This window comes from Lissotriton vulgaris, chromosome 2_1 (genome assembly GCF_964263255.1).
Source record: "Lissotriton vulgaris chromosome 2_1, aLisVul1.2, whole genome shotgun sequence".
Classification (NCBI taxonomy): domain Eukaryota; kingdom Metazoa; phylum Chordata; class Amphibia; order Caudata; family Salamandridae; genus Lissotriton; species Lissotriton vulgaris.
Genome location: NC_141687.1, coordinates 915,996,038 through 916,023,487, shown reverse-complemented (window position 1 = coordinate 916,023,487; position 27,450 = coordinate 915,996,038). Strand labels below are relative to the sequence as shown.

Here is a 27,450-nt window from a genome sequence, read left to right as displayed (position 1 = left end):
TCAGAAGCAGAAGCTTTGAAGATGCAACAATTATCTACTTCCTGCCTTTCACTGTAATGTGTCGGTATCTCCAGCTGTCCTGTTTCACACATATCCTGATAGCTTAAGGGAAATAAACACTACCTAAAACTGAGCTCCAGGTGGTTAAAAAGTATAACTAATTAAAAACTTAGGGCCATATTATCAAGGCTGGCTTTAAATTATCGCCGCTTTTGCGGCAGGAAACTGCCGCTAAAGCAGGGATAATGGGCTTGGTAATATGCCCTTGTGAATTCCCATAGAAGCCCATGTTCACACCAGAACATGGGTTTCTATGGGAATTCAGAAGGGTATATTATCGAGCCCATTATCGACGTTTAGGCTGCAGTTTCCTGCCGCTAAAGGGGCGATATTTTAAAGCCGTTTCTTGATAATATGCCCCTTAAGCTTTAATTATGTGTTGGACAAGTATTTCTTTAAAAGTGTTTCGGACATTAAATATATAACAGAATTGTCAGTGTGATTAAAAAATATTGTAACTTTTTTGTAATATTATTTTTATGCTCGTCCAATAACCTGATATGCAAAGGCTTTACAATCTAACTTTAGCTTATCCAATAACCTGATAGCCAAAGGCTTTAAATGTAACTTTTGCAATATAAAATTCTCCAAAATCACAACTTACGAGACTAGGTGCTCTAACAAATAAATATTGTTTCAAGGGCTACACAACAGGTGGTCCTTCAAGTTGCCATGATCTGACAAGCACTTGCCTAGAGCAGAACATCATTCTCATCCAACTGAGCTTTCATGCCTGATAATTCTACCTCATGAAGTGTCTCTGTCAGATCCAGTAGTTTCGGGCTGGCTGAGATGCATTAAAGCCAGTCCGAACCAATTGTTCCAAATAGTATGAGTACGATGAACATGTCTGATAACCTGTCCCCACCCTCTGGTAACTGGGCACCAAGCAGTCAGACTTATCCTCAGGACTCGAGTGTAAAGAATTGGCACAACAGTACTCCCTCACAATGCACAGCGTTGACCACAAAAAGACTCCACACCTTATGCATACAAAACAAATCTGCAGATGCCCACAAGACACATGAAACCCCTCGGGTCCGGTCTCAGTGTTTTCAAAAACAAAGCACCCAGTGGCATGGGTCGAGAGAGAGGCACCCAACAACCACTGTTGTCTGCCCAATCTGGAGGCAGAAGACAGTCTCAGCTCCTGGCTCAGGTTCCCCTAACACCCTAACACCCTCGGACTCCACTTGCTCTGGAGCAAACACAGATGGCCTTGGTTGCCAGCATGGGTCCCTCGGACTCTGCAAGCTTTACCCTCACACCTCATGTCTTGGCACCACAGATGACTTCTGATCTTTGCACATACACTCCTCTCCACAGCGAGGACGATGGTGTTTCTCAGGATGGTACTTGTCCATACCACAATCACTTCCACCTGTCTACTTCACAACCAGTGCTGCCCTTACGATCTCATGGAGACAGTAAGATTATTTAGACCCCTGGGGTCTCATGGACATGAAGTCAGCTCACCGGCCCTTAGAAAGCACTTTGAGACGCAGGCCACAACAGTTGGTGCTAGCTGCAGGCCAGCATCATCCAGTTAAAATCCACAAAGTGATATTCTCCTAGAGCCCGACCAGCTCCAAGACACCATAAGTCTGTGGATAGTCCAGGTGCAGTCCCCCTTGATTCCTCATGTCAATGTCCCAGTATCTAACCAGGGTAGTATAGTTCCAAACCCAAACGTGTCTCTACTTTCGGAGGCCGATGCCCGAGTAGTTGTACCCACAATGGTCTTTGAAGATACGGCCAGTTTAAAAGGCCCCTTTTGAAATGCACAAACCCTCTAAAAAATGTGTCCTGTCTGCCATCCTACCATGGGAAGTTTGATTATAATCTTTAGTGGGGCCAAATCCCTGTCCCTTGCAAAGCAGGTGCCAATTCCACCACCACATAGCTGTCCCAGAAAAGACCTTCAGAGTCAGAGGTCTGCAGTTTTCCATGAACACATAGATTATGGCCCTCTATCAGGAATGCACAGATGTGACTGTTCCCCTAGTACCCAGTTTTGAATTAGGAGACAGGCTGGCAGGCACACACAGCCATGCATATCGAAATGACCACTTTCCCAAAGTGACATTCCCATTACCATAATGACAAAATCCCTCTCACTACCGGAGAGGATTGCCATTGTGCACTCATTGATACCAAATACTATACTGTTACTATTCTGTCCGTAGGAAATAATGTCAACTGCCTTTCCCTACACCCCCCATGCTAATCTAATACAGGAAGCAGGCCCCATTGTTTCGAACTCACCATCCGGTTTCATTCATGACTCTTGCAGGTGGCATGTACACACACCTGTCCAACCTCATCCCAACACCACACCCTGTTACTAGGGAGAACTCAGATATGGCATGAGACATGCAGAACCTTAACATGTAGCTTTCTAAAAGCCAAACTAAGTAACAGTAGCCCGTGCACACAGGTCCTCACCAAAGCAAACCTGTGGCACAATTGATGAGTTATGGGGGGGGGGGGTGCTAGGTGGCGCACACGCAGTATGGGCGCACTTTCGTGAGGCTACTGCAGCCTGGAGATTAAAATACTACATTTATCCTAATTATTGGCCCTGCTGATCATCCAAACTGCAGCCCAGCACAGATTTTGACCCGCTAGAGCTCCGACGCCAAGATCGGCTGAATTGAGCCATCTTCGCGCCTGCTAAGATAACGTTGCTTCTCCACCGAAGGAGAAGGCAGAGAGGTGTGGAACTGCAGTGAGGCACCTGCAGTGGCGGTGCGTCCATTGGGGGGCATTGGGGCGTTGACCCACTAGCCATGGACGACCACACTTGCATTGAAAGGGTTTTAAAATGCATCTGCTGTCAGCAGCTGATGAAAAATAAATTGGAGCGCACTGCGCGCTACCGGCACCGGGACAAGCCCGACACAATCGGGCATTGTATAGGAAGTGGGCCGTGGGGGGTGGGGCTGCGGCAGAGAGTGACAGGCAGGGCACAGGCAGAGAACTGCTGAGTACGGGTAGACAGTACTGCGCAATGCGCATGTGGTATCCAGGAGAAATACAAATTTCGACTGGCCCGCGCATGCGCACAGTAGACCTCCCCCCCCCCCCCTCTTGAGACACAGGGCACCGTCAGGCAGGGACCCGGGCCCCCGGTCTCATAAATGGGCAGATAGTATCCTGCTCGTGGCCAATCATGGCACAGTGTTACTTTTAATGCTACACCAGGATTGGCTGCTGCAGCAGGATGTGGCCGCGCGTGGGTGTTGGCTGCTCTGCACTGTATGGCCAATCACCATATGGCTATATCCAGCCTTGTCAAGGTGATTGGCCATTTCTACGCTATCGGGGACGTCACCGCGCGTGGCGCACTGCTGCCAGAAAGTGAAACCCGGCCAGAACACATTCTTCACCAACAACTCAAGTAAAGAAAGTGAAAGTAGAAGAACTCAGTAAAGCACAGTCTGTGGAGAGTCACGAAGACAAGAAGCGTGACCACCAGTTCGTCCTTCGTCATCGTTGTGTGCTTGCAGCTCGCCTCCTCCTGAGTCTGACGGTAAATAAATGAAACAGTCAGTCTAGTCACCCATGACCCATGTGCATGCCACCCTGCCTGTCTTCTCCCCACCCCGAGGCTCACGCAGTTTCTATCTGATCTGACCCACCTGGCATGCGGCTGCCTGCCCCCTGCCCTGCCTCCTTCCCGCAGTCGCAATGTGTGCGCCCCCGTCAGAGGCTGCTCGTGGAGTCAGTACCTACGGAGGAATCTCATAAGTTGCTGCACAATAAAGGCCCCATCCAGCTAGCCCCCACCCACCCACAATTTAACAGGCAGTGATTGAATCAGCGCAGCTATGAGATTTCAGCGGCGGCAATCCTTCTTTCCTGGTTGGGGACTATAGTCTATGTGGTAAAATGCGTACCAGGGCCGAATGTAGCACTGGAGGCGCCCAGTGAAACAGTATTTTTTGGACCGGTCCCCACCCCATAACCAGCTTCTCCACAAATGTCCTCACTGCCGTGCTGTGTCTATATATTCAACAAACAGACAGTCAGTCACCCATGACCCATGTGCATGCCACCCTGTCGGTTCTCCCCACCCGAGGCTCACGCGGTTTCTATCTGACCCAGTTGGACCCCGTTTAACTTCAGACAGGTATGTAGCCTTGAAATCCGACTTCCTTGCTTGCATTCAGGCCTTTGGCACCCATGCTGCTCATTGTCCCCTGCCCACATTTATAGAGTGCAGGAGAGCGAATGTCGGATATAGCTGCAGAGTTACCATATACCCATTGAACTAGTAGTAACAAAACAACTGCCCACGTGCGTTTCGTTTAATAATACTCGCAGCACTGCACTAATGGAACAACCAGCTCTGCACTAAGGACGGTGCCATATGTATACAGTATGTGCCAAGACGAGCTCTGTCACGCACTTGCCCTATGAGAAGTAATTATCCAGGGAAGCGTCTGGAGAGCAGCGGGGTGGGGGGCAGAGGGAATGAGCAAGAGGGAGTAGTGTAAAGAGAAGGTGTAAAGTGTGAGGGAGAGCGCTGCGACTAGGGGAGTAACGGCAGGAGAGGGGCTGGACAGACAGAAGGGGAGAGGAGGAGGGCCACAGTAATTGTGGGGGAGTGGGAGGGAAAAGAACCATAAGAAACAGGGGCAATTGTGAGGGGAGAGCCACCGAAGGACTGAGTGATACGCTGAGAGACTGTGAGTGACACTCTGGGACTGAGGGACTGTGGGGGCGCTGTGAGGAGAGTAACGGCAGGAGAGGCACTGGACAGACATGAGGGGTAGAGAAGGAGGGCCACAGCAAGGGTGAGGGGACTCTCAGAGACACACACGGGGACTGTGAAGAGCACATGAAAGACATCACAAAGAACTGCTCTTTGGGCACTCAGTAGTAAAGGCATATCATCTGAAAGTCCGTTTTCAGAAGCACAGCAGCTTTTCTGTTGAAATCCTACACTTTTTTAAAACATCTCTTGTCATGTTTTGATGAGTTACAGTTACCAATGTTAATAATTTAAAGCTGGCATACATGTTAACAAGAAAATTGGGATTATATGAGCGCAACATCACTTTATTATATTTGCTTTTAAAATGTGTCAGAAGTTGCATTTGGGGGAATATAAATGTGTTTTTGTATGCGCTGAAGGAGAAACTCTGAACCAGTGTATCCAGCGAAATGTACAGTGCAAATATTGTGAAGAATGCATCTGCCTTTTAACATGCATGCACCTACCTTTCACCCTCTGCACCCGACTTAGTTTATTTCAAATCGCAAAATGATCGTGTCACTGCCTATGATAACCTTTCAAAGTTACCAGGAGTAAGAGGTGTTCTATATATGGCAAATGCAATTGCAAATCAAAGCAATTCAGATACATTAATGGCATGAGTACACTTCGTTGTAGGGCCCTCCACTGTGCCATAGGTGGGTGGTGTGTGGTTTTGTTATTGTATGTCATTGTATGTCCTCATAGCTTCCAAGCTCCCAGACTGATTATATGCAGATTTGTGAAGTGGCATGTGAATTGTGATATGTTGAGTGTTTTTGTGATTTTCTTAGGGTACCAGGATGAAACTCCACACACTCTTCAGACAGCTGTTTCAACTTGTTCTATTTTCACTTTCCGGGCTGACCCAATGTTTTCTCCTCAAGGGGCACAAATCTTTGACCCAAATGAAGTTGCGCCACCTTGTTTTACATTGATCCCAAACAGATATAAGCAAAGCTGTGTGAAGTGAGGGGAGATGCAGTGATTGATCTATGTTTGTTAGTCCTTGCACTAATGGCTTTATTAACCATCCTGCTTCCTCAAATTTGCTTGGAAATGCACCATTTGTGCTCTCTTTTTTCAAATATTTCTTGGGCAGAGAACCCCCCCCCAAGCGCCCAGTAGGTTGTTCAGGCTTGCTCACTACGCTCGCTCGCCGTAGTGCAGTACGACAATAATGTTACGCCTCACCACTTACAAATGTCACCAGATGCCACTGGGCACCGGTGCTCACGTGAGCCTTTGGCCTTCCACGAGGCGCCTAGGCCCATCAGTGCAAAATTGATGGGGACGCTGTGGACCAGGGAGCGGGTTGGAACTCAGCCTCCAACGGCCGCACAACACACAGCACATACAGAGCCTGCCCAGTGTCTGGGGCGAGTTTCATTTATTTATTTATTTATTTAATTGAATTTGTGTGGCAGCGCGACAGCTACCCAAAAAGGGTTTCCTGGCGCCGAGAGGGAACAGCAGAGAGAAGGGAGAGACCTACTGGCTAAAAAGCCAAGTCTTAGGAGACTTACGGAACAGGAGGCGATTGGATTGCGTGCGGAGAGGTAAAGGCTGTGCATTCCATAAAACAGGACCCAAATAGGAGAAAGAACGCCCTCCCATGCGGTAAAGTCTGACCTTTGGGACTTGGAATTTAGCTTGTGTGGAGGACCGAAGGGTGTGAGAGGGAACATAAGGACAGGCTAAGAGTTGCAGATAGCAGGGAGACTGTGCATGCTTAATACGAAACATGTAGGTGAGGGCCTTAAACATGACCCGTTTCTCCACAAAAAGTCAGTGAAAGTTCCCCTGCAGCCTGGAGGTCGATGCGGTTTTGGGGGCAAGGCACAGTAATTTGGCAGCAGAGTTTTACACTCGCTGTAGCTTACGCGTTACCTCTTTGTTAACTCCAGATAAAGGATGTTCCCATAATCCAGCCTATATGTAACATGGGCCTGGACTACAGTACACTGGGTATGGTCAGGAAACATCCACACAATCTTCCTCAACCATTTCAAAATGGTGAAACAAGTAGCTGCAACCTTGGTGACTTGTTGACGTATTGATAGAGAGTCGTTGATGATAAAGCCAAGGTTGCGTACCTGGTAGGAAAATAGTGGGAGCGCACCCATTTCTGGGGGTTATTGTTAGGGCCCACCAGAGGCCTCTGTCTATGCCCAAAACCAGGATCTCCATTTTTTCACCATTGAGTTTTAGGAAATTGGCGTTCATCCAGGACATGGAATTGCTGAGGCCTGTCCTTAGAGTAGAAGGCTCTGAGGTCTTACCCGATGAGAGAGAGAAGATAATTTAGGTGTCCTCAGCGTATGGGAATATCAGCAACCCAGATTCCTCTACCATAACTGCTAGGGGTCTAATGTAAATGTTAAATAGCAGGGGGCTGAGAATTGAGCCCTGTGAGACCCCATAAGGTGAGAGATGTGGCTTGGATTTAGCTGCAGATGAAAAAACCTGAAAGGTGGGGTTAGTAAAAAAGGAGATATGCCAATTCAAGGCCAAGCCGGTGACCCCAGTAGATTGAAGGGCCTTTATAAGTACTGTGTGGGAGACCGTATCAAAGGCCGCGCTTAAGTCAAGCAATACCAGGGCCGTTGTATCACCTGCATCCAGGTTCTGTAAAATCATTTCTGTAACACCCAAGAGTGTGGACTCAGTAGATTAGCCGGACCTAAAACCGGACTGGGAAGGATGCAATAGCCCATTAGTTTCGATGAAGTTAGATAGATCGCCATTGATGTGTCTCTCCAAAATATTTGAGAGGGCCGGAAGCAAAGAGATTGGACGATAATTTGAGGGAAGCGCAGGGTCAGAGTTTCTTTTTTTTTAATAATGGGACGACTGTTGCATATTTCCAGTCAGAAGGGACAAGGGACTCCTTTAGGGATGCATTAAGAAGTTCAAGGATGTGACGAAGTGATGGAAAATTGGCAATGTCATGAATCTGGATGACGACGTGGGCGGTAGGTGGAGCGCTGCGAGGGTGCCCATCACGGCTATCACCCTAAGCTTCTCCGCATTGGAAAACGCCTAGCCCCTGCCTCCTCGGCACCCCATTCAGAGCCCAGACACCGCCCATAATAATTGGAGACTCACCGCCTATGTGAACATCCTCGCTCCTGCACTGCAACATGATTCACTGCCGCAGACATTCTCCTTATCAGGTGCCTCATAGTCCTAGACATAGGACGGAAGCAAGGCTCGCACACTGGGTCGCATCCTCTTGCGCGACAAGTGCGGTGCCTGGAATACCTTGAAGAGCACCATTCTAAACTTGAAGCTGTCAGCCTCCATTTTCTCCACTGCACAGCGCGGGAGGGATAGCTCGATCATTCTCCAATCGCTGCCTCACCTTACTGGAGCGCCGCATTTAGCTCCCTGAGTCATTGAGGGTGTGTAACTCCTGCAACTGTGATATACCGCAGGGAATATTCTGGTTTCCCCCTGTTTCTTACCTGCCTCATTTGCAGTGATTTTGTCAGCACCTGCACCGGTCCTCTAGTGCAATGGTGATCCATGATATTATAAAAACAAATGACATTAACGGTGTATATTGTGGAACTCCTGCAAATGTGATATCCTTCTAGTAATGTTCTGGCTTCCCCCTGGTCCTTACCTGTCTCACTTGTAGTGATTTTTTCAGCGCCTGCGCTGGCCCCCCGGTGCATTGGTGGTCCACCTCATTACAGCAACAAAGGATATTCACGGAGTTCATTAGATGCCCCCCTCTCCTTTTCCTGTAAGCGTCAAGTTGGCCTGCCTCCTCCCTGGAATGAGCATTGGATGGTAGGCGAGACGTTCTGATTGCACTGGCCTTTTCCTAACCGGCACACCCGATAGGCCGCACTCTACCTGCACCCACGCATCAGGAATGTAGACAGAAGGGGTCGAGATGCACACCACTGATCCATCATTATCACTCACTTAACAAAGGATATGGCAGTAGTCACCTTCTTGGATCTCGAAGCATACACTGTGGCACAGCGTGAACATTGTCGGTCCTTGAGTAAGGGCCACTATGGGGAAGCCAGACACCCGTCAACCTAAACTTCACTTTGAAGCTCCCAAAAAGAGCATCCGGAACCTTCAGGATGACCAGGACTTGGACAGAGGAGACGGAGCCCATGGAACTGCAACCACGCAGTCAGCCGACATGCAAAGTATACTCCCGGAGATCCGCTAGGGCTTTGCCACCATTGTCGACAAGGTGGACAGAATGTCGACACGCATGGACGCCATTGCGCATAAGCTTGAGGGACATGAGGATCGAATAAAAGAAACAGAACGCCGCATATCAGACACTGAGGACACAACATCCCAGGTCACAACACAAATCGTCCACATGGATTAACTTCTGAAACTCATTGCTGCAAAAAATGAGGACTTAGAAGCGCGCAGTAGGCGCAATAATATCCACGTCCTTGGAATCCCTGAATCAACCAACACGGAGAAGATGGAGGAATACGTTGAGAAATTGCTGATGTCGTTGATCGGAGCGGAGTCTTTCTCCAATCAATTTATAGTAGAACGTGCGCACCGTACCCTGGGTCCACGCCCGCCACCGGGCAGCACACCTCACCCTATCATAGCGAGACTTTTGAACTATAGGTACCGGGACGTTGCACTACACGTGGCGAGAAGCAAACAACAACTTTCCTATGATGGCAATGAGTTCTCCATTTATCCTGACTTTACCCCTGCAGTTCAAGAGGAGAGGCGCAAATTCAGGGAAGTCAAAAACAAATTACGAGCGGCTCAAATTGACTATGCACTGTTATACCATGCACGCCTAAGAGTCACTCATTAGGGCAAAAAACGCTTTTTTACTAAACCACAGCAAGTGGATGAGTTCTTGAAGCATTTGAAACGTACAAGCCGCAACAATGGATCACTGTCATTGTCTCAGCAATCCTCCTCGATAGGAGTGGAAGTTGACTCACAATGAACGCTATGCAGATACTTATAAATATCTGAGAGCCGAGAAGTAGAGAGATGGCCATCTGACAGCTGGGACTACTTCACAGGACATACAACTGGATCATCTGCTAGGCTAATCTGAGACCTTTCTAATTGCAAGCCAGGGGCCCTCTGCCCTTCAGAGTCCAACAATTCCACCTGTCACAGACTTTACAGGCGAGTAGCACCTGTGCTATCACCTAGGGGTTTCCCCCAACGGGCATTCCCCTTCTATTGTTAGCTGCATATACTTTGCGGCATATGTTTGGCTTTCTTTTTTGTTTTTTTGATGGGGACAAGGGTGGAGGGTGGATGTATCCTTTCTGGCAAGTTGGGGCTGCTTCAGTGGGTGGGGGGCGGGACGCGGGGGGAATGTTCAAGGTTTAACATGTCTTTCACACAGCAAATTGTCTTCAGTAACCTCCCCCTATTCAGGACGCGTGACCTAGTGTGCCCTCTTAGAACATTGATACACCCTCCCTGAGCCAATGTTGAATGCAACCCCCTCCCCCCGGAAAAGTGAACATAGGCACCTGGAACATTAGAGGGCTAAGGGATTCAAGAAAGAGGCGCCAGATCATAGCCTACCTGGACAGACACCATGTGAACATTGCGTTTCTACAGGAAACTCATACAAATCCCCAGCACAATCCTACATTTGCACAGAAATGGGCCGACCATAGAATTTACTAATCCTATTCCTCCTATGCCCATGGCACAGTCATTATCGTTAAAAAATGAACACCCTTTGCTCTGATAGGGGCGCTTAGTGACCCTGAGGGACTGTACTGTCTTGCATGGGGGCGGCTGGGAACAGACTCGGTGACATTGGCATGCTGCTACGGTCCCAACATAGATACTACAAACTTCTTTAGAACCCTAAGAGGTAAGGTTCTAGAGATCGGGTACACACATATCATTTGGGGGGGTATTTTAACACGGTGCATGATCCTTTGCTGGATCGTTCCAACCCAAGACTGCATCATTATACAAAGTCCAGCTCGACACTACAGAAAATACTGACGTCGTGTTTCCTCACGGACGCTTGGAGACATGCGCACTCGATTACACGCCAAGGCACTCATTTCAACTATTCACGCTGCATCTTGGGCGCATCTGGACTGTATACTGTTGTCTAGAGGTTTGGTCCCTACTATAGAAAGCATTACACATCTTGCACACACGTACTCAGATCATGCCCCGGTTATACTAACTTTGCGTCCTGCAGGGTACTGCACCCCGCAATGCGGCTGGAGGTTACAGCCCACCACACTCCTGGATCATGTTCTTCAACATGAGCTAGGAGAAGAGATATGTGAGTTGTGACTTATTTAGCAGAAACAAGGTCTTCGTACAAGAGGTGGGAATCATATGGTAAGCTTTTAAAGCTACTACCTGTGGGCTTTGCATCTCCAAGGGCGTAGGGATGTTACGGGACATACAAAATACACAGAGTAAATTGGAGGCGGAATTACGGGCATTAGAGCAACAAATGTCTTCTAATCCCTCTGAGACCCTACTAAGTGAATTCCGTGATACGCTGATGGAATACATGGACACTGCCACACGTGAGGTTAAGTTTAGAGGCAAATACTGGGTGGCTAGGAGATACGGGGAGGGAGAACGCCCTGGTAGAGCACTTGCAGAAACGATACAAAAACTTCACTTCTCTTGCTATGTGCTGGAAATACAGGGGCCCGACGGGTCGCTTCACCGTGATACAGCAGACATCCTTGACATATTTACCAAACATTACTCCTCGATTTATACATCCACCAGAACTGCGCCATTGGACTTGAGTAATTATATTGGAGATGTAACCTTGGGATGGCTAAGCAATCCCCAACGCAAATTCTTATGTGCCCCCTTTGAATTAGATGAGGTCCGCGAAGCCATATTGCACACACAATCCGGGAAGGCAGTTGGAATGGTGGCATACCCATTGAGTTTTACAAAATGTATATAGATCTCATGACCCCCATATTGAGCGAAGTATATGAAGACTCACTCGAATCTACTATACTCCCACCCTCGATGAGGGAAGCCTTGGTGATGTCTTTACTATAACCCGATAAACCTTCAATTAGCTGCGATTCGTATCGCCCACTTTCCCTGATTAACTGTGACACCAAAATCCTCGCCAAGCTCATCGCTAATAGACTTAGCCTATTGATGGATAAATTGGTCCTTCCCGACCAATCGGGATTCATACCGGGAAGAGCTATCTTCCACAATCTAAGGACCCTATTTGTGATTCTCCAAAATGTGGCTGCGGTGTTTCTCGATGCCACTAAGGCATTCGACTCGGTTGAATGGGACTATATATTTACTATTATGAGATTTATGGGATTCCCCCCCCCTTTTCTTATCATGGATACAACTTTTATATGGCCGGCCAACAGCCAAAGTCCTTATCAATGGGCACACATCCCCTCCCTTTGAGATTTCAAGAGGCACAAGACAAGGCTGCCTGCTATCGTCCCTTCTCTTCGCCCTTGCGGTGGAGCGGTTGGCGGCGAAACTTCGACAGCATCATCAACAACAGGCGCTTCTATGCAATTTGAGACAGGTCCTAGTATCACTCTATGCCGATGCTATCACCCCGTATATTAGGCACCCACAGGAAAATTTGAATCCCACCCTCCGTGAATTCCTACATTTTGGACAAGTATCCGGGGTACACATTAATTGGAAAAAATCTAGCCTCTTCCCATTGACCTCATCGACAACTAAATTTTCCCCTGACTTCCCATTGGAGTGGTGCGATACGGATCTAAAATACCTGGGCATTAGCATTTCACAGGATAGAGACAAGTTGATGCGACTAAACTATGGCACATCTATCGAGCGTATAAAAGATAGTATCACTCGCTGGATTGCTTTACCACTGTCTTTAGCGGGACTGGACTGATTAAAATGGTCATCCTCCTGCACCTACTTTATCTTTTCCTCAATATTCCGTTTCATCCTGGCAGGTATTTCTTCCAAGTACTCCGTACTGAGCTGATTCAGCTGATATAGGGGGTAAATAATTGCGAGTTAGCTGGAGTATCCTTACCCGGCCATATGCACAAGGCGTTTTTGACTTTCCGGAAATGGAGCTGTAGTATCTCAGTGTGCAGGCACACTACGTTTATTATTGGGTGTATCCACCTCGATATATGCCACAAGTAGCAGCGGAACACTGGCTGACTGATCCCATACCTATAGCAGGCACGATTTACACTGACATACAGGCCCGCGAGAGGGAACCTACCATGTTCACATGCTCAATCATGGCGTAGCATCGTATACAACTCATTATGAGTACTCCCACAATTTATTCACCAAGGCCTTCACTTGTATATCACCCCAAAATGCCACTACTGCAAGAAAGAACCTTTCAGCAGCTTCTGGGGCCTGTATCAGTGGGGGTAAGTCTCTCACTGTCGATACATTCTTCCAGTCACATCAGCCGACCCCTCTGGACACTTTCCTATATATACGTCTTCGACAGGGTATCCGCTCCATTACCCCAGACTTCCCACAAGAACCCGCCAGTCTTCTCCCTCTTCATACGTTGCTCAGCATAACCTCGCCAAAACGCCTTGTATCAACAATATCCCATAACGTATACACTCAACGCCTCAGACCCCCCTGCCCGGCACAAGTACAATGTATCGCTAAATTGCGCCTTGAATTTTCTGACAAGCAACGGGGATATTGCTGCACACAGACGGAAAAAATATCTGCCAGCAGCAGACTGCGTATTATACATTTCAAATTCATACACTGCACATACTACACCCCTGCTAGGATGTACAAATATAAACTCAAGGAATCGGATTACTGTGATAGATGCAGATGTCCAAATGTTGATTTTCTCCACCTGGCCTGGAATAGCCCTGGGGTACACGACTACTGGAGCCAAGTTCTAGACGCCCTGGAACAGATGACCTCCATCACTATTCCGAAAACTCCCCACCTTGCCTTATTGGGATATAATGATCACATTCCAAAAATGCACAGGAAATATGTTTTCATGGGTCTCTTATTGGTCAAAAGAAGGGTGGCTTGTCTATAGGGTAGGAGACGAACACCCAAGTTTAAAGATTCAATGACTGACTTGGTGTACTGCCAGGAACAATTATCTCATGTTAGACCTGGCATCATTGGCTTGAGTCTCTCCTCCATTTTTTCTGTTTGCCTCCACTGTTTTACGATGTTTTTGCTGGATAATGCTTTGGGCACTGTGCCACTGCTGATCAGTGCCACAGTGCAAGTGCTCCCTATGTTAAATTACTGTATTGATTGAATTCCATGTTTGGCTTATTTGGTTTACTGTCAGTCCCTAGTCTAGTGCACCAGGAGTGCCGGGGCTTGTAAATGTAAATGCTGCTCGTGGGCGTGCAGCACATGTTGGCCACCCACAAGAGCGGCCTGGTAAAAGTATGTCTGAGGGTCTGCCATTGCCAGACCCACGTGCGGTCTAGTACTGTCATGCTGACTGCGCAAGTACACCTACTTGCCAGTCCCTAAACCTTCCCTTAACTTCATGTTAGTCACCCCTATGGTAGGCCCACGGGCAGGGTGCCTTGTAAGTATAAGGTAGGACAGACCTGACCAAGTTGGCATGTCCTAATAGTGAATTACAGCCATATTCGTTTTTCACTATTGCGAGGTAACCTGCTCTCCATCAGTTAGAATGGGCTGCCAGGATTATTAATGCTATAATCCTAACTGGCTCGGGGAGCATGGTGCAATGTCGAGTTTGGTATCCCTGAACTCGGGATTTAATTACGCATCCGTTTGTGTGGATGGTTTTTGGACTCTGGGTTTGAAAATAGCACTTTTAGAAAGTGGCTATTTTCTTGTCTAACTATTTCTGGTTTTTGCTGGTCTTGTGTGTGCGTGACAGGAGCTGGGTGGCTCCAGAGGTCTGAATGAGTCAGTGTGGGATGAGTGGGACATTTGCGTTGAGAGTAGGGGGAGAGTAGTTGCTTATAGCCTGCCCTGCCTGATACAATGCTGGCTCCACCTCCTGCCAAGCGACTGATGGCTCTGTGTCTGCCATGGACGATCCTGGCCCCACCTCCTACCAGGAGGCCGATAGCTCTGCTCCTGCCAGTGACAATGCTGGCTCCACCTCCTGCTGGGCGTCTGAGGACCCAGCCCTGCTCAGTGAATAGGCCAGGTGACTCTGCCCGGCTCCACCCACTACAGACCCAGGATGTTGGGAAATCCCCCTGCATGGACAAAGGGATCAAAGCCAAAAAGGGGTATAAGAGAAGGACCCCTGAATCAAGAATTTAGATCACTTCTGACAAGGAAACCTGAACCAAGGACAAGAAGCCTGCTGATCCAAGGACTTGCCTAACCCTTCTGCCAGTGTGCTGTTTGCTGGGGGGAATCCTGCATTGCTTCTTTATTTTTGCCAAGGAACCAGGAGAGAGGAACTGTGTGTGTACTCTCAAACTTTGCTAAGAAAATCTCCAAGGGCTGGAAGAGTGCCAGCCTCCTGTTGAAGTCACAGGGCTAAAGGACTTCATCTGCTAAAAGTGCTATTTGCTGGAACTTGAGAATCCAGCACCTCTGAAAGAAACCAGCAATCTCGACGCCGACGGACGTCGCCGAATCCAGCTCGACATCTTGAGTAACGGCTCCAGTGTCCCGCTTCCTCGACGCCGGCCGCCGGGCCTGATCGACGCCAGCAGCAACGCCAGTGAGTACTGAGTTCGGCTCCAGCTCCAAGGGACCTCGTGTCTGCACCGCTGCTGATCGCATCGACTGCGTGCCCTCTCGACGCCGTGAGCGCTGCTCACTCTTGCAACAGCATCATCGACATTGACGACTACTGAGGCCTGATCGACACCGACGACGCGACGCCGGATTGCTCGACGCCGCTGATCATCGTGTGCTTCATTTTCCTAAGGTACTGTGTTGTTGGGGTCCGTGTGACTCCGGGCTCGACGTAGCTCTCCTCGCGGTCGACGCCGAACCTGTGGATTTACTTTGCCTCGGCGTCGTGTGACTCCCGTGTGGGTTACATTGTTGCCAAGAACTGTGTTTCCAGGAAGAAGAGTTGCTTTTGATACGAAAGACTTTGTGCTAAAGAAGAAACTACTCTTGAACTATTATTTTCACTTCCAAGAATATTTATTAAGACTGTGGTATATTTTTGTCGTTATTTGGTCTAAGCCTTATATAAAAATCCTTATTTTTATAATACTACTGTGTCGTGTCCATTTGTAGTGTATTCACTTTATTACTGTATGTGGTCATAAATGCTTAACACACAGCCTCTGAGATAAGCCTGTCTGCTCTGCCAAGCTACCAAGGGGGTGAGCAGGGGTTATCAAAGGGTGTGATCCCCGTGCCCTGACTAGAAAAGGTGTGTCCCTATTTGTCAGAAGTGCATACCTCTGCCAACTAGAGACAGCCGGTTCTAACATTGGTCGCAGCGGTGAGGATTTGAACCTTGCATTTATGACCCATGTGCAGTGATCAGTGTGCGCTACATAGTGAAAGCAGACCATAGCGCAGCCACAATCTAATTTGGAAGGATTCTATTTTTGGTTCTCCGCTTTTCTGAAACTTGATTTTTGAACACTGCCAGTTTTGACCATGAGTGATACCGGAAGCAATACCTCTGTTGTTGTGGAGGAATTTGATAGGGCAAAGATAAATGTCTACAAATTGAAGGAGCTGAAATCCTTCTGCAGGAAGTTTGAAGTTCCTACCCCAGGCATCTCAAGAAAGGAGGAATATCTGAAAGCATTGGAAGCCTGGTTAGAGGCCAGAAATCCCACTGATCCGGTGGTGGTACCGCCAGTGGAAGGGGATGAGGAGGTGCCCGTGAATGGACCTATGTCCTCGCCCGGTAGCAGTGTTTCCTCCAAAGGTCTTTCCCCTGAAGAAAGAGAAGAAAGGGCGAAGGAGCGTGCATACAATATGGAGATGGCAAGGCTTAAGATAAATGGGCAATTGGAGTTAGAAAATGCAAGAGGTAGGAGAGAAGCTGATTTGGAGACCAAAAGGTTGGATTTTGAAAGAGAGAAGTTAGCTTTGGAGCGTGATACCAAGTTGAGGGAGTTGGACATCCAAGCAAAGAAGTTAGAATTGAATCCCTCTGGTGGCAGCATCCCATCTGGGCCTGCAGAAAGTAGGTTTTATTTCCCGAAAGATGTGATAAAAGATTATCATAGGAATGACGATATTGGTCAATGGTTTAAAGCATAGGAGTTAGCATTGTTGGCCCACCGGGTCCCTGAGAAGGATTGGGGAGCGGGGTTGTGGGGTCGCTTTGTGAATGAGGGAAGAGATACCCTGTTAGACATGCCTGTTGAGGATAGGATGTCGTATGCTCATATGAAAGATGCTTTAATGTTGCGGTATGGCCTAACCCCCAAGAAGTACAGACAAGCTTTTAGAGAATGTAAGAAGTTGCCTGGTACGACGTGGGTTGAATACGTGTCTTATTTTTGCTGAGCCATGGATGGTTGGGTAAAGGGCAGCAAAGTGGAAAGTTATGAAGCTCTTTATGATTTGTTTGCTTGGGAGCATTTGTCTAATCACTGTTTTCCAGAGCTGCGCCAGCACCTTATTGATAGCAAGATATCTAACCCTAGAAAACTTGCTGAGGAGGCGGACCGCTGGGTCAGTACCAGGGTCCACAAGGGTCCAGTGGGAGACTCAGCCAAAGGTGGGCTGGGTCCCCAGCAGAAGAATGGGGGGACAAGGGTAAACAGAAGGAGTCCCAGAAAGGGCCCCAAAGTAATCCCCAAGGGAACCAAGGGAAGGGTTCCCAGCCTCCCCTGAGAAGAAGCCAGGGGCCCCGACGGGTAAACCTGTTCATAGGGGCCCCCTGACCTGCTACGTTTGTGGGCAGGTGGGACACCGGTATTATGACCCTCAGTGTCCCATGAAGAATTCGAATGCACCACCGCGTGCACCCCCGTCAGTTGGCGAGTGTAGCCCTGGGAGGGGAGGAGATGGTTGTCCCATGTGGGAGGGGTCACGCAGAAATGTCCCTGGTCTCGCTAGGAGACATGGAAATGGTCCCTCCATCCCCTCTGCCTAGTAACATTAAGAAATATAGGCAGTGGGTGACCATTAATGGCCATAGAGTGGAAGCTCTCAGAGACACCGGAGCGAGTGTGACAGCTGTCAAGTGTCACTTGGTGTCCAGAGAGCAGGTGGTTCCCCACGTATTCTACCCCGTGATAGCTGCTGACAACTCCCAGAAAGAGTGTGAGGTAGCTCAAGTTTCCTTTGAATGGGGGGGAGTTTCAGGTACTCTTCAGGTTGCTGTGAGGCCCACCATGCCTGTTGATTGTCTCCTGGGCAATGATTTAGAAGACTCCCCTTGGCCTAAGGTGGAGAGGGAGACACATTTGAAAATGTTGGGTGTGCCAGAGTGGGTGTGTGCAACCACTCGTTCCATGACAGCAAGTAAGGGTGTTGATGGGGTCCCGGAGCCTGAAAGTATGGCCCAGGACCCAGCTGTAAAGAGAAGAGGCAGGAGGCGCGGGAAACCGGCCCCGTAGTTCCCGTGGTCCAGGAGGAGGTAGACCCTGAGGGGGATACCCTGGAGCCCACAGGGGAACAAATTGCTGAACTGGGAGACCTGCCCGAGCTGATCCATTGGCAGCAGGATGGTGGTCCCTCTTGTGGGTATGAGGCAGCAGGCCTCAGCCCAAACTTCAGGTGATCAGTCAGGATCACGTTTTGTGTTCTGGGAGAACGACCTCCTGTATAGCGAGCCTAAGGCTGCTGAGCCTGGGTCAGCCCATGTGCTGGTGGTACCCCAGCGCTTTAGAGCCTTCCTACTGGGTTTGGCTCATGACGGTCCGTTAGCTGGACATCTGGGGCAGGACAAGACCTATGACAGGCTTGTCACCCATTTTTATTGGCCTCAGATGCGAAGGGATGTAGACATCCATTGTAAGACTTGTCACACTTGCCAGGCAAGTGGGAAAAGCGGAAGGAAGCAGAAGGCTCCCCTCCAACCTTTTCCAGTGGTCAGTACCCCCTTTGACCGGGTGGGGATTGACATTGTTGGGCCCCTGGACCCCAAGACAGCCCTGGGCAACAGGTTTATCCTGGTCTTGGTGGACCATGCCACACGGTACCCGGAAGCCATCCCTCTCCGAACAGTGACGGCCCCCGTGGTGAGACGGGCACTGATGGGTGTTTTCTCCCAGATGGGGTTCCCAAGAGAGGTGGTGTCAGACCGAGGCACCAACTTCATTTCCAATTACATGAATTCTCTGTGGAAGGAGTGTGGGGTAACCTACAAGTTCACCACTCCTTACCACCCTCAAGGTAATGGGTTGGTTGAGAGATTCAACAGTACCCTTAAAGGCATGATCATGGGTCTTGAAGAACCAATGAGGCGGAAATGGGACGTCCTCTTGCCATGCCTGTTGTTTGCTTACCGTGAGGTGCTGCAGAAGTCTCTAGGGTTCAGCCCCTTTGAGCTCTTGTATGGTCACCCTGTAAGAGGACCTTTGAGTCTGGTCAAAGAAGGCTGGGAGCAATCTCCCAGGAAACCTCCCCAGGATGTATACAGTTACATGCTGGCCTTTAGGAACCAGACTCGGCGCTTCAGAGATCTTGCTCAGGCAAATCTGGAGGCCAGCCAGGAGGAGATGACGCGATGGTATGACCGGAATGCCACTCTGGTAGAGCTTCAGCCTGGTCAGGAAGTTTGGGTCATGTCCCCTGTGGAACCTTGTGCGCTCAAGGACAGGTGGACTGGACCATTTAAGGTTGTGGAGAAGAAGAGCGATGTCACCTACTTGGTGGACTTGAAATCTCCCAGGAACCCCTTGAGGGTCCTGCATGTCAACCGTTTGAAGCCCCACTTAGAAAGTTCCGAGGTGGGCATGCTCTTAGCTACAGATGCTGGAATGGAGGAGGAGAGTGAGCCTCTTCCTGACCTCCTGTGTGCTAAAGAGCAAGATGGGTCGGTGGATGGTGTTGTCCTCTCTGACACACTGACCCTTGAGCAGAAGCAGGATTGTCGCCAACTGTTGGGACAATTCCCTGATCTGTTTTCCTTGGTTCCGGGTGTCACTCATTGGTGTGTCCATGATGTTGACACCGGAGACAGCCCTCCTGTGAAGCACAAGGCTTACAGGGTGACTGACAAGGTCAGAGCATACATTAAGGAGGAGGTCTCCAAAATGTTTTCCTTAAGGGTGATTGAGTCCTCTAGCAGTCCTTGGGCCAGCCCAGTGGTCTTGGTCCCAAAGGCTGCAGCGCCTGGTGCTTCACCCGAACTTCGGTTCTGCGTGGATTACCGAGGACTCAATTCAGTCACCAAGACTGACGCGCACCCCATCCTCAGAGCTGATGAGCTCATAGATCGGTTGGGGGCTGCCCGGTACCTTAGCACGTTTGAACTGACGTCTGGGTACTGACAGATCGCCTTAACTGATGGGGCAAAGGAGAGGTCAGCATTCTCCACACCAGATAGGCTCTACCAGTTCCAGGTGATGCCCTTTGGGATGAAGAATGCCCCTGCCACCTTCCAGAGGTTGGTCAACCAGGTCTTGGCTGGACTGGAGGATTTCAGTGCCGCCTACCTGGACGACATTGCAGTGTTCAGCGCCAGCTGGGAAGAACACTTGCGCCACCTCCAGTAAGTGTTGTTGGCCCTGCGCAGAGCAGGCCTCACAAACAAAGCCAGTAAGTGCCAGATTGGGCAGGGTTCTGTTGTGTACTTGGGGCACCAAGTAGGGAGCGGCAAGGTGGCCCCCCTGCAACCCAAGATTGATACCATCCTGGCTTGGGCACCGCCCAAAACCCAAACTCAGGTGAGAGCCTTCTTAGGTCTCACGGGTTACTACAGGAGGTTTGTCAAGGATTACGGTAACATTGTGCACCCCTTGACTGCGCTGACTTCCAGGAAGCAGCCACAAAATGTGATTTGGACTGACGCCTGTCAAACGGCCTTTGACACCCTGAAAACTGCAATGTGCACAGCACCTATACCCCAGGCACCCGACTTTTCTAAAGAATTTATTGTCCAGACGGACGCTTCAGAGCATGGCGGGCGGGCTGTTCTAGCTCAGGTGAATGAAGAGGGCTGAGACTTGCCTGTAGCCTTCATCAGCCGGAGGTTACTTCCCAGGGAAACGAGGTGGGGTGCGATAGAGCGAGAAGCATTTGCTGTGGTCTGGGCACTGAAGAAGCTAAGACCCAACCTGTTTGGGACTCACTTCCGGGTTCAGACAGACCACAGGCTCCTCAGATGGTTGATGCAGATGAGGGGTGAGAATCCAAAACTGTTGAGGTGGTCCATCTCCCTACAGGGAAAGGACTTCACGGTGGAACACCTCCCTGGTACAGATCACGCAAATGCTGATGGTCTGTCCAGATTTTCCGCCTTAGTGATGAGGACTCCCTAGGTCAAGGGTAGTTCTCCCCACATTTCAGCTGGAGGGGACACGTATTAGACCTGGCATCATTGGCTTGAGCCTCTCCTCCATTTTTTCTGTTTGCCTCCACTGTTTTACGATGTTTTTGCTGGATAATGCTTTGGGCACTGTGCCACTGCTGATCAGTGCCACAGTGCAAGTGCTCCCTATGTTAAATTACTGTATTGATTGAATTCCATGTTTGTCTTATTTGGTTTACTGTCAGTCCCTAGTCTAGTGCACCAGGAGTGCCGGGGCTTGTAAATGCAAATGCTGCTCGTGGGCTTGCAGCACATGTTGTGCCACCCACAAGAGCGGCCTGGTAAAAGTATGTCTGAGGGTCTGCCATTGCCAGACCCACGTGCGGTCTAGTACTGTCACGCTGACTGCGCAAGTACACCTACTTGCCAGTCCCTAAACCTTCCCTTAACTTCATGTTAGTCACCCCTATGGTAGGCCCATGGGCAGGGTGCCTTGTAAGTATAAGGTAGGAAAGGCCTGACCAGGTTGGCATGTCCTAATAGTGAATTACAGCCATATTCGTTTTTCACTATTGCGAGGTAACCTGCTCTCCATCAGTTAGAATGGGCTGCCAGGATTATTAATGCTATAATCCTAGCTGGCTCGGGGAGCATGGTGCAATGTCGAGTTTGGTATCCCTGAACTCGGGGTTTAATTACGCATCCGTTTGTGTGGATGGTTTTTGGACTCTGGGTTTGAAAATAGCACTTTTAGAAAGTGGCTATTTTCTTGTCTAACTATTTCTGGTTTCTGCTGGTCTTGTGTGTGCGTGACAGGAGCTGGGTGGCTCCAGAGGTCTGAATGAGTCAGTGTGGGATGAGTGGGACATTTGCGTTGAGAGTAGGGGGAGAGTAGTTGCTGATAGCCTGCCCTGCCTGATACAATGCTGGCTCCACCTCCTGCCAAGTGACTGATGGCTCTGTGCCTGCCATGGACGATCCTGGCCCCACCTCTTACCAGGAGGCCGATAGCTCTGCTCCTGCCAGTGACAATGCTGGCTCCACCTCCTGCTGGGCGTCTGAGGACCCAGCCCTGCTCAGTGAATAGGCCAGGTGCCTCTGCCCGGCTCCACCCACTACAGACCCAGGATGTTGGGAAATCCCCCTGCATGGACAAAGGGATCCAAGCCAAAAAGGGGTATAAGAGAAGGACCCCTGAACCAAGAATTTAGATCACTTCTGACAAGGAAACCTGAACCAAGGACAAGAAGCCTGCTGATCCAAGGACTTGCCTACCCCTTCTGCCAGTGTGCTGTTTGCTGGGGGGAATCCTGCATTGCTTCTTTATTTTTGCCAAGGAACCAGGAGAGAGGAACTGTGTGTGTACTCTCAAACTTTGCTAAGAAAATCTCCAAGGGCTGGAAGAGTGCCAGCCTCCTGTTGAAGTCACAGGGCTAAAGGACTTCATCTGCTAAAAGTGCTATTTGCTGGAACTTGAGAATCCAGCACCTCTGAAAGAAACCAGCAATCTCGACACTGATGGACGTTGCCGAATCCAGCTCGACATCGTGAGTAACGGCTCCAGTGTCCCGCTTCCTCGACGCCGGCCGCCGGGCCTGATCGACGCCAGCAGCAACGCCAGTGAGTAGTGAGTTTGGCTCCAGCTCCAAGGGACCTCGTGTCTGCACCGCTGCTGATCGCATCGACTGCGTGCCCTCTCAAGGCCGTGAGCGCTGCTCACTCTTGCAACAGCATCATCGACATCGACGACTACTGAGGCCTGATCGACACCGACGACGCAACGCCGGATTGCTCGACGCCGCTGATCATCGTGTGCTTCATTTTCCTAAGGTACTGTGTTGTTGGGGGTCCGTGTGACTCCGGGCTTGACGTAGCGCTCCTCGCGGTCGACGCCGAACCTTTGGATTATCTTTGACACAGCGTCGTGTGCCTCCCGTGTGGGTTACATTGTTGCCAAGAACTGTGTTTCCAGGAAGAAGAGTTGCTTTTGATACAAAAGACTTTGTGCTAAAGAAGAAACTACGCTTGAACTATTATTTTCCCTTCCAAGAGTATTTATTAAGACTGTGGTATATTTTTGTCGTTATTTGGTCTTGTGCTAAGCCTTATATAAAAATCCTTATTTTTATAATACTACTGTGTCGTGTCCATTTGTAGTATATTCACTTTATTACTGTATGTGGTCATAAATGCTTAACACACAGCCTCTGAGATAAGCCTGTCTGCTCTGCCAAGCTACCAAGGGGGTGAGCAGGGGTTATCAAAGGGTGTGATCCCCTTGCCCTGACTAGAAAATGTGTGTCCCTATTTGTCAGAAGTGCATACCTCTGCCAACTAGAGACAGCCGGTTCTAACATCTCACTATGCTGAGCTACTCCCCACTGCATCACGACCTTCAGACACATGGGTCCCCCTCACAGGCTACTTTTTTGCACACCCCAGTATGCATCCAAATGCTGATGCGACACCGTCCTCGACTTCACCCTTGTCACATGTACGACTCTCTGCCCCTCCCCCGTCCTCGTGACATCAATGCCATTTATGATACATGTTTTATTGCCTGACTGCCCCATTCCTTCGCCTATTGATACACAGCTGTCCACTCAGCAGATCCCACAAAGGTTCACATGGCCGCTGTCAAGCTACTGAGGTCGCAAATATGTTATGTGATTTAATGTCTATGAAAGCTGACAACATCTTGTGATTGTTATTATGTGTATATAAGGATCAGGAAATTGCTATACTAGACACCAGAGCACACAGGATTGTTTCTTTACATCTACGATGACTGGACCACTGTTATATGCTCTTTTAACCATATATGTGAAGACATGCTGGTTATCTGTAATGTAACTGAACATTTTAAATAAAGTTTAAAAAAAAACAATTGATGAGCTATCTCCGTGGATGGCACAACCAGTATGGCCAGTCCACTCAGGTACATTTGAGAACATGACCCTGTAATAGGTCTTACCCCATGACAAGGGACTTACAGCTAATTTGATTCAGCCAATCATACATACAACTCTCCACAGTATGTATATGATGAGCGCACTGCTTTGACACTGCTTGGAAGTGCCAAAGGTGCTCAAGTACTAAGGTTAGCATCCAGATTAGTGGGAAGGAGAAACACAAAAAGTCAAGGGAAATCTCCCTAGAAAGAGGCATTTCCAGCACTCCCTCTCACCATCATTCATCAACTATTGTTGGGTTGGAATTCCTCCAGACCGCTATAAGGAGCACCTATACAACACTTCTCTGCAATGTGACTTAGGAAAGGAGGAAACTCACAATAGAAATGATGTTGCCAAACGCTAGTGGTTGAACAGATTTTCTTCTTCTCCACCAGACAGAACTTGAGCTCTCTGAAGTTTGGAAAGTATCATATCAAAAAAGTTAATACATGTTCATGGAAAACATAGAGTCAGTCAGAAGAGGAAGGGAAGGAAGAAATAAATTACCAAGTTCAGAGGGTGTACTCAAGTTATCACCATACATTTTCAAGAATGAAAAATCAAGGGAATAGGAACCCAATCTTCCTTTCAGAAAACCCTGACCGTCTGGTCCCGATTACAAATTAGATGGATGGGGTGATGTAGTTACCACACACAGTAAATACCACTACTTTTGTGGGAGGTATTATAAATACTTCCATTACATATGTCTTTTACTTGCATATAAGGCAGGAATGCAAATAATTTAGCTTGAACTTGTAATCGGGGACTTTATAAATGGCCTACTACTAGTTAAATAAATGTCCAGTATTTGTGAAGCACGAACAATTACCGGAAGGTGTCAAGGCGCTGGGGGCCCTCGGAAAGATTAAGCAAGCTATTGCCCAGAGTCACATGGTGCTGGGCTGTTCTGCCGCCGGTGCCGGGGATTGAACTGTGAGTCCCTGGGTTCCAGAGTCAATTGTCCTGGCCGCTGCGCCACACCTCTTCCACTAGTTGGAACTTAGATCATTAAACAAAGTGTGATATAAAATATGTAAGTCTTCTCTGTACCTCAAATGTGAAATTTATTTGTTACATTATTTTAAAATGCTACCTTTATTCAGGTGCAAACAAATCTATTATGATATCAGTTACACATGGAAAGACAAGTGATGATTTGGAGAATCCAGATACTAGAAAACTTGGAGACATTTTTACACTTTTAGGTCTCTCTCAATTAGTTGTGAGCCCCAGATATGCAGCTGACCACACCCTGGATGGGATCTGTACTAATCTCCTTTGTCTTGTCCCAGGTGAACCCGTAGTCCAGATGTGGTCTGGTTCCAAGATAGTCCCTTTTAAGCTAGTAGTGGATGCCAGCTCTCCAGCCTATCCCTGGTTAGATTTGAACTCTCCCCATTTTCCAACTTGTCGATTTGGTTGGCTACAGTCTCCCCTTCCCTTAGTGGAAGGTTCCCTGATGATCTTGATTTATTCAATCAATGGATTTTGAATGTCGTAGATGAACTAGCACATCAAGTTCATCATGGCAGATGGTGGTCTACCCAGTCTGCACCGTGGTACACTGCGGAATTAGCTAAAGAAATTATTTGTTGTAAGCAACTTGAGTGTTGCAATAGGTTTAGGCTGGCCTAAAAATCCTGCCATAAATTGATTAGGAGCACCCAAAAAACGTTTTTTACTACCCAAGTGGAACAAACAAAGTTTGACCCTAAACTATCTTCCAGATCTCCAAGTTTTTTCTGCAACCCAAAGCTTTATCAAGTGATATTCTTCCTTTAGAGGCTTTGTGACAGGCTATCTACCATTTTCGAAGAAAACCTTTTAATAATTCAACATGGCTGTGATGCCAAGAGTGCTAAGCTTGTCACATGGAGATATATTGAACGCCCTGCAGTCTCATTTTACCCTATTCTCCTTCAGTCAATCTCTCTATCACAAATACTTCAAGCTATTCTCTCGTGTAAGTCCAGCACCCCTCGAGATCCACGCCCACCAGTTAATCTGCACAAGGGCATTGATACTCTGAATCCAGCTTTGGTGGAAGTCCCAGGAGCTGGGAAAGTGGCAAGGGTCAAACCACTTTTTAAAAAATCGTTGTCAGATACTTGATTTAGGCCACTTGTAATCCTGTTTCGCTGCTTCCTGTAATAGGAACACAGTGCTAGAAATCTGACATATTTGCTTCAGTCCTCCATATCGCATTCAAATTAAGTGTAACTACTATTAGATTGGGTCTTGTGTCTGGTGATCTATAATCATTTATGCATTTTCTTTCTAGGTATTATGACTTTTGAGCAAATGGATAACCTGTGCATAATACTGGTTAAGTAGTGTAATGAGATGTATATTTACAGCCAACACTTTTCAAAATATATATCAGAACACCTAAACTAGTCCCAAAACCTGCAGAAAAAAACGAAGTGTTCAAAATTCAATCTATCAAAGCCTGGTTAGAATTATACCCTCTAGAAGTGACTTTTCCCTCTAAAAACCTTTGCAGTATTCGCTGAGATGAGCCTTGTGCCTTGATGCTTATGTTACACTATCAAAGGTAAATGCATCGAGATTACCATTATTGATCTTTGTTTCCCTCTCTGGATCTATCTGTTTGGCAGCGAGGGATCTCAATCACTGTTTTAGAGCGTGACCTGTCTCACGGAGGGAACATCAGTTGATTCGCTAAATTATGAAATGTTGACAAATAGCATACACAACAAAACCCAAAATCATAAGTCTTAATTTTAGTCTTTGGAGTCAGATTTACATTCAGAACAAACAATCAGTAATGGGAAGGATACATCATTTAAGATAATTAATTTTATGAAAGATGAGCAGAAGATATTCTCACCTCCTCCAGATCATGAGGGCGACCACCATTGAAACCAACACTATTAGAGCAGCAGATGAGACCACCACGATGATGATAACTGGATTCTGTTCTGATGAGACAAGGGCCACTGTAAGAAGAATAGGAACACTAGTCATAGTAGAAATTCTGCAGAGAGTAAAAATAATGCATTTCTCAATTAAAGATTTACGAGGATTACATGAAATTATACAGTAAAGACCTTGCAACAAAGGTCGACGGGATGAACATATAGGAAAATATGTGTCAAGAAGAAAATCGATTAGTTCTGTGAGGGTTTGCCATTGACAACCCGGGGATAACCAGCCTTCCGACACAGTTTTTTAACAGCTGACACTTAGAGATTTTTCAAGTATTAAATAGCAGAGCACATCTGGCCAGTCTTCTAATGAATGCTAATCTCGGTCGTGGCAAGTTCACATCATCAGTGTAGCTGCTAGGCTGATAGTCCTTT

At 48.1% G+C, this 27,450-nt stretch overlaps 1 protein-coding gene across 1 annotated transcript in view; it reads right to left on the bottom strand.

Moving 5' to 3' along the window:
- EPHA10 (EPH receptor A10) overlaps window positions 1-27,450 on the bottom strand; it is a 1,551,477-nt gene that overhangs the window by 641,638 nt on the left and 882,389 nt on the right. The window contains exon 8 of the mRNA XM_086956448.1: window positions 26,979-27,087. Coding sequence (XP_086812574.1) covers window positions 26,979-27,087 — 109 coding nt within the window. The remainder of the gene's footprint in view (window positions 1-26,978; window positions 27,088-27,450) is intronic.